This window comes from Geosmithia morbida (genome assembly GCF_012550715.1).
Source record: "Geosmithia morbida isolate 1262 chromosome Unknown scaffold_12, whole genome shotgun sequence".
In the NCBI taxonomy this organism is placed as follows: Eukaryota; Fungi; Ascomycota; class Sordariomycetes; order Hypocreales; family Bionectriaceae; genus Geosmithia; species Geosmithia morbida.
In genome coordinates this window covers 257,798-271,230 of record NW_023336199.1, presented here as the reverse complement: position 1 = coordinate 271,230, position 13,433 = coordinate 257,798, and the positions used below count along the sequence as shown (strand labels likewise).

Genomic DNA, 13,433 nt, shown 5'->3' with positions numbered 1-13,433 from the left:
CCCCCCCCCCCCTCCCCCTCCATTGCTGCTCGTCTTTTTTCTCTTTCTCTTCCAAAAAAAAATCATGTACATCCATTTCGTTTTAAGTGTGACTGGCATACCCTGACCCGAAACCAAAAACAGCCCTTCGTCGACGACGACCACCCTCTTCAGAACGTCTTCCCCCCTCGCACCTGGGCCATTCGCATCCCCGTCATCCTCATCCTTCTCGGCTGCGCCGTCGTCGGCTCCTTCTTGGGTGTCGTCATGATTCGCAGCAACGCCAAGGCTGCTGCTAAAGCTAAGGCTGCCCAGAAGAAGAAGGCATAGATCGGATTTGGATTCTCTCTTTCAGAACAAAAAACAGGCTCTCGAAATCATTAACCTCCTCCCCCCCAGAAAAAAACTAAAAATGAACAAAGGACGGTAAAAACGAAATATGAAAAAAAAGAAGCAAACGGGGTGTGTGTTGCTGGCTGTACCGAAACAAGGACAGACGATAAGCTGGACGGATGGATGGATGGATGATGGATGGATGGGAGGTGCAAGGTTGGAAATGAGGTCAGCTACTAAGAAACAACCAAAAAAATCAAAAATTCACGACAAACTTGCTCTTGCTGCCGTTGCCATGAGTCGTCTCAGCATGGATCATGGCAGATCCCTTGCATGCAATACTAGCAACTGACAATAGCACATGATGATGCCCTCGTTCTCATACCGAACGTCAGGTGCATCGTGAATATACGGTGCATAATGTCAGCGTCACCGTGGGTATCTAGAGTCATGCATTCAACTACAAGATAGTTCAGTCTGTCTGTGCTGGAGTATACCTCTCATTTATGAAGAAGAGAGTGAAATGGGAGTCCCAATACAAAAAGACGATTAAAAAAAAAAAGAGCAAAGAGCACTCGAATCTCTCAAAACTCCATCCAGTCAAAAGCAGAAGAAGAAGAAGAAGAAAAGGACGAAGAGCATTTGAAAGAATAGAGAATGGAGAGGGAGTAAACGAGTGAGTTCTAAAAAAAAAAAAAAAAAAAGGGTGAAAGCCAAGAGGTCGAGATTGCAGCCTCACACCCGCTGGTCAGCAAATTCGAGCAGCTCGCATTCGTCTTCGAAGAAGCCCTCTCCATCGCCGTCACTAGCACGACCACCTCGGCGCTTCCGCGTCGTCACAACAATCTGCGCGTGGTCTCCGTACTCCATGACGCGCTCCATTGCAGAGGGTGGCAACGCCTGGGGGTGTCCATCCATATCCTCGTACTGGTCATCCTGACTGAAGGACTGGCCAAGGTCCCAGGTGACGACCGGGATGGGCTGTCCGAAAGCCCAGGCGGACAAGCTATCTGTTGCTGCCGTCCTTCCCTCGCAAACTTCCGACGACGATGACTGTGCCTTCTTCTTGCTGTCCTTCTTCTTCTTACGGTTCCTCTCATTCAATACGGCACTGTCCTCGAGGCTCGCGTCTGCCAGGGCGCCCGAGAGGGACTCCATGGCGTCGGCACCCCGTCTGCCAGGTGCGTACTCGTTGAGAGTGACCCGGCGGTCGGTGTGGAATGGCTGGTACGCAGCGCTCGATTCTATCTCGGCCTGGGGGATGGCCGCATCGGCGCTGAGGTCCGGAGCTGGGCGCTTCCGCTGGCCGTAGCCGAGAGTCAGAGTATTGTCACCCGCCTCCATGTCGTGATCCGTGAGGTCGAGCACCTCGTCCTCAGCGCCCAAGTGGACGATCTGACGGATGGCCGGAGGCACGGCGTCGTCCGGCAGGCCCGGCACCTTGAAATCCTTGTACCGACGGGTCCTCGAGGGACGCTTGGACTGGGTAGACATCTGCCGCGCCTTAGCGGGGAAGACGCGTACGAGTCCATCGCCCATGGTGAAGAGGCTGTGGGACCGACGGCTTCTGACCCACGTCACGCACGAAGCTGCCGGCAGCGACGTCGTATTGGGCAGCGCCACGCGATTCTCGCCGGCGACGCGAAACTGGTTGAAGGCCGTGCCCGTCTTGCCGAGGGAGTTGCTGATGCCCGCGGCCAAGGCCCTCCCGCCTTGCGCGGCCGACTCCTTGAAGGCCTGGCCGGCGCTGGCGCCCATGGTAGACGGGACGTGGGCGCTGCTACGGCGGGCTCTGGAAACGAAGGGTTTGGCGGCCTGGTAGGCAGCGCTGAAGGCGTTGGTCGTGATGGTCACGGCCGAGGAGGACGATCCAGCATCGGCAGCCTCGGGGTTCTTCACCTCGGCAGGCTTGCGGCGGCGCGGAGCCGGCCACATGAAGGCGCTGGGAGGCATGTCGAGCACATGGACGGTGCCCCTTCCCGTCACCATGGCCAGACGCTCGCCGTGAGGCTCGGACCAGGCAACGTGGACGACACGCGCCACCGTCATGCGCGAGAACTGGGCAATCTGGCGGACCACGGGCCCGGACGTCTCAGCCGGGGCCATGGTCGCCTGGAGCGGCGAGGCCTTGGTGTGGTGGATGCGCAGCAGGTCCCACACGTTCTGCACGTCCCCCTTGCTGCTCGCCGTGAACAGCGCCAGCGAGGTGGGTGAGAAGGAGAGGAAGCTGCAGCCCTGAGGCGGGACAAAGCTGGTGATGGGGACGACCGAGGCCGACGCGGCCAAGGTCTCGGCGTCCACGATGGACACCAGGCCGGGGCTCCTGGGGTGCGGCCCACCGAGCGCGCCGTGCGTTGGCGGGAAGTGCGCCGTCGGGGGCGGGGAGCGAGGCTGCTGAGGCGGCGCCGCGGCCATCTGCTGCGGCTGCGGATTGGTCGACTTGTTCCAGTACGAATTCCAAGCCTGCTTACCCTGCTGGCCCATCCACTTGGCACCCCAAATGAGCTCCTGCGTGGTCCCACGCATGAACTTGTTGACGAAGCTATCGGCGATGAGGTCGACCGACGCCGCAGCGGCCGGCAGGTGAGGTGGCGACATGCTCAAGACGCCCGGAGCCCGTCCCGCAATGGGGGTGGCGACGCTGGCGCCCAGGGCCTTGTGAAGAGGGGGCGAGGGGCAGTAGGCAATCCAGCGGCCGTTGAGGGCGAAGATGGGTGCCGATGCGTTGGCGCCTCTAGACGCCGATGTTGAAGGGGCATAGCCGCCCAGTCCCTGCGTCCCCTCATCCGTGCCGGGCGCGTCGGCCTTGCGACTCTGCTGCAGGGCCGTCCACAACTTGCCAACGCACGCAAACATGTGTCCGTTCTGAGGCTCGAGGCGCTGCAGGAATACCCAGCACTCGCCGGTGGTGCCCGAGCAGACGACGAGGGTTCCAGAGTCGGCCTCGATGGTGAAGGCGCCCACGGGGGCCGGCGGCTGGAAGGCCGGGCTCGTCAGGGCAATGGCGGTGCTGATGGGAACCTCGGGCGCGGTGAGGAGCGTGTCGACGCGCTTGCCCGTCCTGAGGGAGTAGACCTGGACCGATGTCTGGTACGAGTCGACGGGCGGGCGGGCCTCGGGTTGGCCAAATGCCGAACGGGGACTGGCAGCGCCGGTACCCATGGCGGGGCTCTGTGCGGCGCTGTGGGCAGCCGGGGTGGGCGCATCCTGGGGCCGTAGGACGGGGCCATGCAGGACGACGGCAACGAGGGGGAAGACGTCACGCTGGGGGCCGGTGAGGGACCAGGGGAGTATCTTGGCATGCAGGACGGCTCCGTGCAGACCCTTGAGGCCACCGACGGGTTCGAGGCCTCTCTTGCTGACGGCGTACACGTCGAGTCCGCCCTGGTACCCAGCCGTGACGACGTGGTCGGCAGAGCCCGGACGGTCGGCCGAGGTGGAGGGCAAGCGGTCAAAGCCAAAGTGGTACCCGCGCTGCCCAGCCTTGATGCCGGACTGCGTGGCGACGGCCAGGTCGAGGTCTGGGGTACCGTAAAAGTGCGGCTGCGGCTGGTGGGGGAGGGGCGGCTGGTGATGAGCAGCGGAGCGAGTCTGGAGGGAGCTCCTCCTGTAGCCAGGACCGGCGGCGACGGTAGCGCCAAGAGAGGGCGGGGAGCGGGAGTGCGGCAGGGATGGCTCAGGGCTCTGACGATGATGGAGATGTTTCCGATGCTGCTGCCGAGCAGGATCCTCCATCGGGAAGCTCAGGGGTCGCTGGCTGTTGGCGGGGGGTGAGGCCGATGCCGGCGAGGGATTCATGAAGCCCCGGTGGGTGGCGGTGGTGGCCCAGGGGGGTTGGTGGCCGAGGCGACCCCCCGGTGCGTCCTCATAGGAGGACGGCTGTGTTGGCGGTGAGTCTCCCATGAGGCTGATGAGGTTCCCGGGGGAGCCGGCGAAAGGACCAGACCGAGGCCAGTCGGTTGTCAGACTTGGAGCGGTGCTCGCAGAGACAGATGCGTTGGATATAGCATCCAGCATGGGTGACGGGTGGAGGTTGTCATTGTCCGGCAGGGACGTGGGCCTAACGTCGGGCGTATCGATGGGAGGGGTAGACTCGCTCGAGATGGAGTGGCTCTTGCTGCTGCTGTGGTGAATGGGTCTATTACTTCCACTGCTGCTTCTGTTTTGTTTTTTGCATCGACGCAAGGTCAGCCTTCTGTCTCTCTCTCTCTCTCTCTCTCTCTCTCTCATAGTCACGGTGACTCGGTCACGGGGGAGGGGAAGGGGGGAGGGCAGGAGGGGCAGGCAGGTGTCGTAATCACCGTGACCCAAGAGAGGACCGAAACTCACGAGAAATTGGCGGAATCATTATCGGTCACCGCTGAAGCGATGGCATTATTTTCCTTGACATTCTTCCTCTGCTTCTCTGCAGGGAGGGGGGGGGGGGGGGGGAGGTAAGAGGGTATTGTCAGTCGGTTGACGGGAAGGAGGGTGGAAGCGCGTATCGCGCGCGCTAGAGATGGGGGAGAGGGAACCAAGCGGTTCTTGGTGACGACAGTGCGACGGAGAAGGAAAGGGGGAGGGGAGGGACGTACTAGGCATTCAAATGGTATTGGCTGGACAAGGAAGACGGAGAGCGGTCGACTGCCCCCGAGGAAACAGAATTGAAGCCGCAGAACGGCAGGATGGTATATAATTGCTGTTTTCTCTCGCGGATGACGCAAGAGAAGGTGGGAGGGAAAGAGAGGGAGGGAGGGAAGGAGAGGAGGCGATGTGTGAGAGTATTAAGTACTGAGTGACTCCTACCGAGGGCAGGGACGTGAAGCAACTACACGTCAACTCCCGATAAGCAGCCGCCGTAACGCACGGATGAGTCGAGCAGATATGTTTATATATATGTATATATGGAGAGAATGCAGATTATGTGGCCTCCTAAGAGATATCAGAAGAGATGATTTATGCAAGACGATGAAGAAAGAAAGAAAAAAGAGTTGATGATGATGCCGTTATTGTTGTCGTTGTTGTTATTGACAAGGGGAAACTCGAGGGGGGGGGGGGGGGGGGGGAGGGGAGGTAAGAGGGTATTGTCAGTCGGTTGACGGGAAGGAGGGTGGAAGCGCGTATCGCGCGCGCTAGAGATGGGGGAGAGGGAACCAAGCGGTTCTTGGTGACGACAGTGCGACGGAGAAGGAAAGGGGGAGGGGAGGGACGTACTAGGCATTCAAATGGTATTGGCTGGACAAGGAAGACGGAGAGCGGTCGACTGCCCCCGAGGAAACAGAATTGAAGCCGCAGAACGGCAGGATGGTATATAATTGCTGTTTTCTCTCGCGGATGACGCAAGAGAAGGTGGGAGGGAAAGAGAGGGAGGGAGGGAAGGAGAGGAGGCGATGTGTGAGAGTATTAAGTACTGAGTGACTCCTACCGAGGGCAGGGACGTGAAGCAACTACACGTCAACTCCCGATAAGCAGCCGCCGTAACGCACGGATGAGTCGAGCAGATATGTTTATATATATGTATATATGGAGAGAATGCAGATTATGTGGCCTCCTAAGAGATATCAGAAGAGATGATTTATGCAAGACGATGAAGAAAGAAAGAAAAAAGAGTTGATGATGATGCCGTTATTGTTGTCGTTGTTGTTATTGACAAGGGGAAACTCGAGGGGGGGGGGGAGGGAGAGGACATGGGAATAGGAGGGGGAGGGGGACCGAGACTCTGAGAGAGAGAGAGAGGAGAGGTAAGGCCTTCTACAACGACAAATTGCATATCTGACGCCTACTACGTGCTCTATCAGTGTACACCTACTGAGTAATAATATATGATTGCTCGTACGTATACATACATCTGTTCTTGTCAATGCTAGCTGCTACTGGTACTTGGTACTCGGAGGACGCGGGATGGCTTGCTGCTGCCCGTACCTTGAGGTGCGTTGCTCTCCTCTCCCTGCCCCCCCCCCCCCCCCCCCCGCTGCCCCGTCTCTCTCTCACAAACACACACTCTCTGCTCCCTCTCTTCCCCCTCATCCCCCGATGCCGTCAGGACCTGCAGCAGGGCGTCAAGATGTCCCAGCCGTCAGCCTGTATCCAAGTACCTTTTCTGCGTGTGCGCTCCTCTCACCCCCGAAACAGTCATCCGCCGCTTTCCTCTCCCTCCCGGACGGCGCGGGGCACACGCAGCAGGTAACAATAGCAGGCAGAGACACTGAGAAGGAGGGGAGGGGCTGTTCCTATTTAGGCGGGGGAGCGTGTGGTGGCTGAATTCGGTTGGGCGGGTCAGGGGAGGGGGAGGTCGGATAGGGGTGGTCTAAGCTGCGCCATCCTACCTTGTGATGACATGGACCGTAATACTGCTCGAACTGAGTGACGTAGTAGTAGTAATCTGTATGGTTTCCGTAAAAGGAGCTGTACCGTATCTCTCTCCGTAACATACCGTAGCACCGTTGACTCTGAGACCCGATGCCTGCGTCGTACGGGAAGTACTCTCTCTCCTCACTCTCCCCCTCTCTTCTGATATATTACTCGTACGTCGACCATTCTATCATGTACAGTAATGATCGTTATTACCATCTACCATTGCTAGCGTTAGCATACAGAACGATCAGAAATCCGTGCTGATGACCCTCTTCATTTCCGACCATTCATCCCGTGCAGGTGCAGAGGTCTAGACGCTGTACCGGTCACTAGCATTTCAGATCTAGTCACCAGCTGCGGCGGCCACCTGTACAAGGCTACTCCTACTTCATCAGCTCCTTCATCATCATGCCCCCCTCGTGACCCTCTCCAACAAAGGCGTCATGTGAATGAATCCTTTTGTCATCTTATGATTTTTCATTTGGGTCAAAGCGTCTCTCACTCTTGTTCGGGTTCCGATGCTCATAAACGTCTCACCCCTCCCCACCCCCCTCCCCCCTACCCTTATCCTTATTATATAATTATAGTCAATTTTATCGTACCGTTATGCCTCGGTCAAACGCGTGATACCCAACCTTTGTCCCATCTCTGACTCTCCATTCTCCATGTGTCCTCTTTTGTTCCTTTCTATTCTGGCTGGGTTCAGCCTAGCATTAACCGCGTAATCAGCTAGACACACCATGATAATCAATCATGCACACATCATCACTACGAGTACTCCGTATTAGTATTATGCCTACAGCAATCTTGGACCCAAGTCAATAGCAGTAAACAACATTCTCCAGACCAAACATGCCTACAGGCATCGCTGCTCCGTATCAGTACTGCAATAAATCATGCCTACGACAGTGTCTGACGAATCGAGCAGATTCCCGGTGCAAGATCATGACAGTACTCGGTAGTGGATATCAGTCAACACATTCATGTCTCGATGAATCAGAGAAATCAGAGTAGAAAGTGATAGGAGAAGAAGAAGGACTGCATACCACCTAGACGCGTACGCCATGGCTATCAGAACAGAAAAAAAAGAGAGTATAGAGAATACAAAAGAAGAAAAAAAGAAAATAGAAACTCCTGCTTTCCCTTGGCTTCTTAAAGAAAATGGTGGGGAAAAAAAACCTCCATACACAAGTTATCAGATTCGCCCCATCCTCCATACCCCCCCCTAGCCCTTGAAACTCCTTGAGAAAGGTGAAAATAAACAGAAAGAGAGAGAGAGAGAAAGAAAAAACACAGACAGATACACGCACACACAATAGAGATAGACGACCTACTTCCGTATCCCCCGAGCATTTACCTCTCCTTTTCCCCCTATATTAAGAGCCTTTCGACAGTCCGGACAATACCATTTCGTCGTCCGCGCTGGGATGTCATCTAGCTCGACACATTCGAGGTGGAACCATTCGAGCTTACACTATCGGGGGAGGGGAGTGTCAGCTCTCTCTCTTCTCTCTCTGTTTTCTTCTGTTTTCCTTTTTTTTTCCGGACAGCAACAGGGGAAAGGTTGAGAAGGGAAAGGGGTGGGAAGGCAAGGGAGAGGAAAGAGAAGGAGAGGAGAAAAAGAGGGGAGGATATACATACCTCAACATTATCACAAGAAATCATTGTCCCGTAACTGACCCGATTACAGAGACAGTACCGCTCCTCATCAGGATCAATCGGGTTCCCCTCATCATCCACATCCTCCAACTCCTCAACATCTTCACCCCTGTCCTGGGCAGCCTGCTGCTGCTGCTGATGCTGCTGCTGATTATGATGGGTCTTGCCCCCTTTCCGTCCCCCACCGAACCGAGCCTTCCGCTTGGGAGCAGCCTTCCTCTTGCCCACCGCCGCGCTGCCGCCGCTGCTGGTGGTACTAACGATCCCGGGAGCTGGCCGCGTAGAGCGTCGACTAGGTGGGGGCGCTGCCGCTGCCGCCGCCGCCGCCGCCGCCGCCGCCACCGCTGATCCTGCAGGCCCTGCAGTGTCGGGGGGAGCAGGCGTGTTGCGCGCCGTGCTCGCCCTCCTGGGCCGATCTGCTGCTGCCGAGGGCGTGACAAGCAGTCCCGTCGACGGGGAGGAGGAGCCGGGCTTCTGCGGTTCCTGGCTGAGAGCCTTGGTTCCCGATCCTCGCGATGAGCTGGGTCGTCGGGAACCGACATCGGAGGAGGTTGCGGGACCTCGTGATGAGTGTCGGAGCTCACGCTGCTGCTGCTGCTGCTGCTGCGGAGCCGTAGTGATGGTCGTACTCGCTTCCTCGGTAGGGACGCCGGCCGGGACTGTGCGTTTAGCTGCCTCTCCGCGCGTCTCGCGCTTAGGCGGTGGGAGAGGAGCGGAGGGTGCAGGCGTAGGCGTGGGGGTGGTCGTCGCGGCCACGGCGGGTGTGGTCGACTTGCGCCTGTCGGATCTGGGCAGCGGGACGGGCGTCTCCGTCATGGGCGGCTTGGTGGGCACGCATGCCGTGGTTGAGCCGGCGTTACCGGGGTTCCCTGCGCTTCCGGGCGTCGGCGACTTGGCGCCCGCCCTCGTCACGCTGGCCGATCTCTGCACTGTCATCGGGAGAGGGACCGGGGTCTCGACGGGAGTAGACGTCGCCGTCCCTGTCGGTGCAGCAGGAGGGGGGGCGGCGGGGGGGGCGGCGGCGGCGGGGAGGCCACCGCTACTGCTCTGACTGCCGGCCATGCCGCCGCCGCCGCCCAGCTGGGGGGGCGGCACGGGCGTCTCCGTCTTCGTGCGTTTGATCTGAGGTCTCGCCGAGGGCGTGTTGTCGGCGGCATCGTTCGCGGCAGCGGGGACGTCGACATCCGCGTCCGCCCTCTTGCGTTTCTGGGCGTTCGGCCTCCTGCCGGGGGGCCTTCCGGGGCCCCTGGAGCCGCCGCCGCCATCCCTGTGCTGGCTGTCCGAGGGACTGGTGTTGGACGAGGTGCCGCTGCCGCTGCCGCCGCCGCCCAGGAAGAGCTTGGCCGCGGCAGCCATCTTCCTAGCTGACTCCTCGGCCTCCTCGGCGGCCAGCTTGGCCAGGGCCTCCCTCTTCATCTTCTTGGCCTCGTTGAGCTTCATGCCCCGATTGCTCATGGGCATCATCTCCTCCGCCGTGGCCGAGTCGGCGCTGATAGCGCCGGCGGGCAGGTGGCGCAGGCCCGTGGCGTCCTCGGTGATGGCGGCCGGCGTGACGGGCTCAAACGTCTTGCCCTCGTCCTCGGCCTGCTTCTTGGCCGACCTGTAGTCTTCCGGTCCCCGGCCCAGCACACGAAGCTCGCGCGCCACCATGGTCTCACTAGGCGTCCACGTGGCGTTCTTCTTCATCCGCTTGCGCAGCTTGGCCAGCTCATACTCGGTCAGCTGGAGCCAGGGCGCGTCCGGGCTGCCTACCACGGCATTGTCCGGCGGGGGCCGCAGAAGCGCCGCAGCGTGCGCGGCGATCTCCTCGCTCGTTGGGCCGGGCGTCTGGGGCGCCGGCGGTCGCGGCGGCCGCCCCACTGACTTGGGCGGTCTACCGGGTGTGACTGCACCGGCAGGTCTGGGGCGCGGTGTCGTCGCCGTTACCGCTGCTGCTGCTGCTGCTTCGGCTGCTGCTGCTGCTGCTGCCGCAGAGGTCTTGCGACCGACGGGGGCCACCTCATAATCGTCTTCAGAGCTGTCATCGCTCCCGCCGCTAAAGGTGTCGTACTCGATATCGTAGGGCGCCAGGACCTCACCGGGCACCGTAATCTTGGGTATCTTGGGCTGCTTCCTCTGGTGAGGAGCGGGTGCAGGTGCAGGTGCAGGTGCAGGTGCAGGTGCAGGCGCAGGTGCCGGCGTAGGTGCAGGTGCAGCTGTGTCGTCTTCGTCGTCATCGTCACCGTTCTCTCGGGGTGCCTCGTCGGCCTCCGCCGCCGCCGTCACAGGACTCCTACGCAGCGGAGGCTGCTGCTGTCTGAGCTGCTGCTCTTGGGCAGGGTAATTGTCCATCATGGCTCGTAGCTTGGACAGGAGCACCTTGGCCTTGAGGTAGTGCCTGCCGACATTGTCCGACATGCGGACGGCCTCCGCGTGCGCAAAGACGCGCGAGTTGACCAACCTGCCCAGCTGCTCCGATATGTCCGCGCGCAGCTTAGCGGGCACCGGCCTCGTCCTGCCCTCACCCTCGGCGGTGGCGGGCAGGTTGGGCAGCTGGCCCCACTGCGCCGCGAGCTGGTGCACGCGCGCCGACGCGTCCGCGTACTTCTCGTCCAGGTTGCCGATGAGGGTCAGTGATCGAACCACATCCGAGGGTAGGTATTCGGTAAAGTCGAGGAAGTCGGTCACCGTGGTCTGGGCATCTGCTTCGATGCGATCGTCGCTGTCGTCGTCGTCTCTGTCGTGGTCCACCAGGAAGCTGCCGGCGCCGCCACCGGCGGCTAGCGAAGTCCGAGGGCTTACGATCTCCATCCTTGGCGCATCCTCCATATCCATATCTTCATCACCCGGCATGTTTTTCTTTCTTTTTTGGGGGGGGTGGTGGGGGAGATAGGTATAGGCTGCCTGCTAGGAAGGGGAGGGAGAGAATCGTGGTAAGATACGGGTGCTTGGGCGCGTGCGCTACAGATTATCTTTCGAGCAACGATTAGGCCCGGCGTTCGTTTGTCGCCCTGCCATCGATAGGCCTCGTATGCGTGGTGAAGATGGATGAGAACAGCGGAGATGAGATATGGGGCACTCGCGCAGCTTTTTCTTGGTCGATCTGAACCTTTAAAGTGGTTGATGGGGGGGGGGGGGGGGTAAACGTCGCGTCAACAGTCACTCTTGCTTCCCTAGGCTACGGGTTTCGCCAAGCGGCGGACGTGTGCTGACGCCACAGTTATATGAATGGGGCTGGTGGGCTTGGTGTTGTGGCTGGTGCAGTGTGCGGTGTCCTGTCCTGCATGCTCTGTAACTCTCTCTTGGATCTGCAGTAGATGCTATATATTACTCCGTTATCTGCGTGTTGGGTTGTTTTGAGGTAGGGAAGCAACTGATTGCCGATTATATGCAGATTCACACGGGATTTACTGGCTCGTCATTACGGATTGATCTAATATGGTAAAGAGCACACGATCCAGACCTCCAGCATATAATTTAATATCCACAACGCCAGCAGTACTAGAGTAAGAAAGACTCGAGGCATCCTCGGTCATGTACGTGAGAGACCCAGGCTGCTCCCCTCTCTGCGCCATTACCGATATCATTGCTTGCTTGATTATTACCGACGGCGCTTGCTTGCATCGTCTGACTACTAGTGTTACCGTCCGCTTCCTCTCCTCTCCGTCGTCGCTCTCGGGTGTCCTTTCGATGAATCCTGTCTGGTCTCGTCCCTTCTTCCCATTTCGGTCGGTATAGGCGAGCAAAGGCTTGCTGGCGGATGGCAGAAATCGGAGAAGAGAAAGGCAGAGAGCGATGTTGGGTATCGTCACAGGACAGAGTTGTCGTTGTGTGCTCCTCCACCACCCCTCTTCTCGTCTAACCCCCGCCGAGTCTCCCTGATGACTCGCTTCTTGCTAGATGTTTCGAGCGTCGTGCATTCATCGGCGTCTCTGCAATGCTCGTGCTCCATCCCCTCCTCGTTTGGCCCCCCAGCAAAGGTAGACGGACAGGACGGACGGGATGGATGGTCCCGTCTGGTCTGTGCGTATGAGTCACACAATATGACCTGGTCGTCCCGCCCATTCATGATCGAAGTCGTCATCTCTTTTGCCTCTTGTTCGTCTGTCTGTATATACGCCATGTCGGTATATGCATGCATGTCCCCACGGAGTGGTGAGATCGCCATCCGAGAGTGCGAGGGGCAGGCTTCACCAGTCCCAGTCTGCCTCTTGATCTCGTCGGAGTTTGGCGCCCATGATCTCTTCCGATTCCTCGACAGTGTAGCTCGACTCAGCCCCGATGAGGGTCAAGGATCCGTAGACGAGAAGACGTCGGCATTTACTTCGACGCGGGGCATGTCAGATGTTGGGAGGAGTAGGGGGGGATCGGGCTCGGTTGGTAGACACTCACAGGTAGCCATTCACGATCAGGTTGCCGTATATCTCAAGGTCAGTGCCTTGCAGGGATCCGACAAGTCTCAGCTTGCCAAAGCCTTTGATGCCATTGCTTGTTGTTGCCGTCGTCGTCGTCAGGGTCGGGATGGATGATGTGATGAGGGGGCGTCTCTATCTTACCTTGCTGTCAAGGAACCGTTGACCTCGATATTCCCATATGCCTTGATCCTACCTCTGTCAAGGGGAAGAGAGAAAGGAGGAGGGAGAGAGGTCAGCACATCAAGGCTTCCGTATCTCTACCGGGGGTTCAGATACGCACTGGGTGCTGACGTTTCCATTCACGGTGATGGCCCCATAGGCGTCAATCTTTCGACGGATGATCAGATCCCCCAGCAGGGCGATGCTGCCGCCTGACTTGACCGAGCCCCTCACCTCGAGCGGGCCGCGTAGCTCGATACCGACGTCGCTCTTTATGCTCGGCTCCGTCCGAAAGCTCTGGTGCTGGTACACAGTCTCGGCGACGGGCATGTCGAGACCGGCGACACTCTCGGCGGGTAGAGGATGTTGGTCCTCGACATCATTGTCTTGGTCGCCAGTGTCAAGGTACTGCTGCTGCCGCTGATAACGGTCGACAGCGTCGTTGGGATCCAGCCCATACCCATACGTCTCCATATCCGGCGAAAGGGTGGGGGAGGGGAGGGCGTGACGAGGAGTGCAATCCTAGAAAATCTCTCTCCCTCTCCCTCTCTCCTTCTCTCTCTCTCTCTCTCTCTC

At 58.8% G+C, this 13,433-nt stretch overlaps 3 protein-coding genes across 3 annotated transcripts; all 3 read right to left on the bottom strand.

Annotated features, from left to right (window-relative positions):
• Positions 1-1,047: 1,047 nt before the first annotated feature.
• GMORB2_2154 (uncharacterized protein) lies at positions 1,048-4,329 on the bottom strand (the record flags this gene model as incomplete). Its single annotated transcript, XM_035464134.1, has 1 exon — positions 1,048-4,329. The coding sequence occupies one exon, from the start codon at positions 4,327-4,329 to the stop codon at positions 1,048-1,050; it is 3,282 nt and encodes a 1,093-aa protein (XP_035319844.1).
• Positions 4,330-8,021: 3,692 nt separating this feature from the next.
• On the bottom strand, positions 8,022-11,136 carry GMORB2_2153 (PHD-finger; the record flags this gene model as incomplete). The annotated part of the gene is made up of 3 exons (XM_035464133.1): positions 8,022-8,067; positions 8,345-8,413; positions 8,495-11,136. 3 exons carry the CDS (start codon positions 11,134-11,136, stop codon positions 8,022-8,024), a joined length of 2,757 nt encoding a protein of 918 aa, XP_035319843.1.
• A 1,337-nt stretch (positions 11,137-12,473) lies between these two features.
• Positions 12,474-13,265, bottom strand: GMORB2_2152 (uncharacterized protein; the record flags this gene model as incomplete). Its single annotated transcript, XM_035464132.1, has 4 exons — positions 12,474-12,606; positions 12,676-12,771; positions 12,840-12,893; positions 12,979-13,265. Coding segments are annotated over 4 exons (570 nt in total), but the record flags the coding sequence as incomplete, so codon positions are not given.
• Between the last annotated feature and the right edge of the window lie 168 nt (positions 13,266-13,433).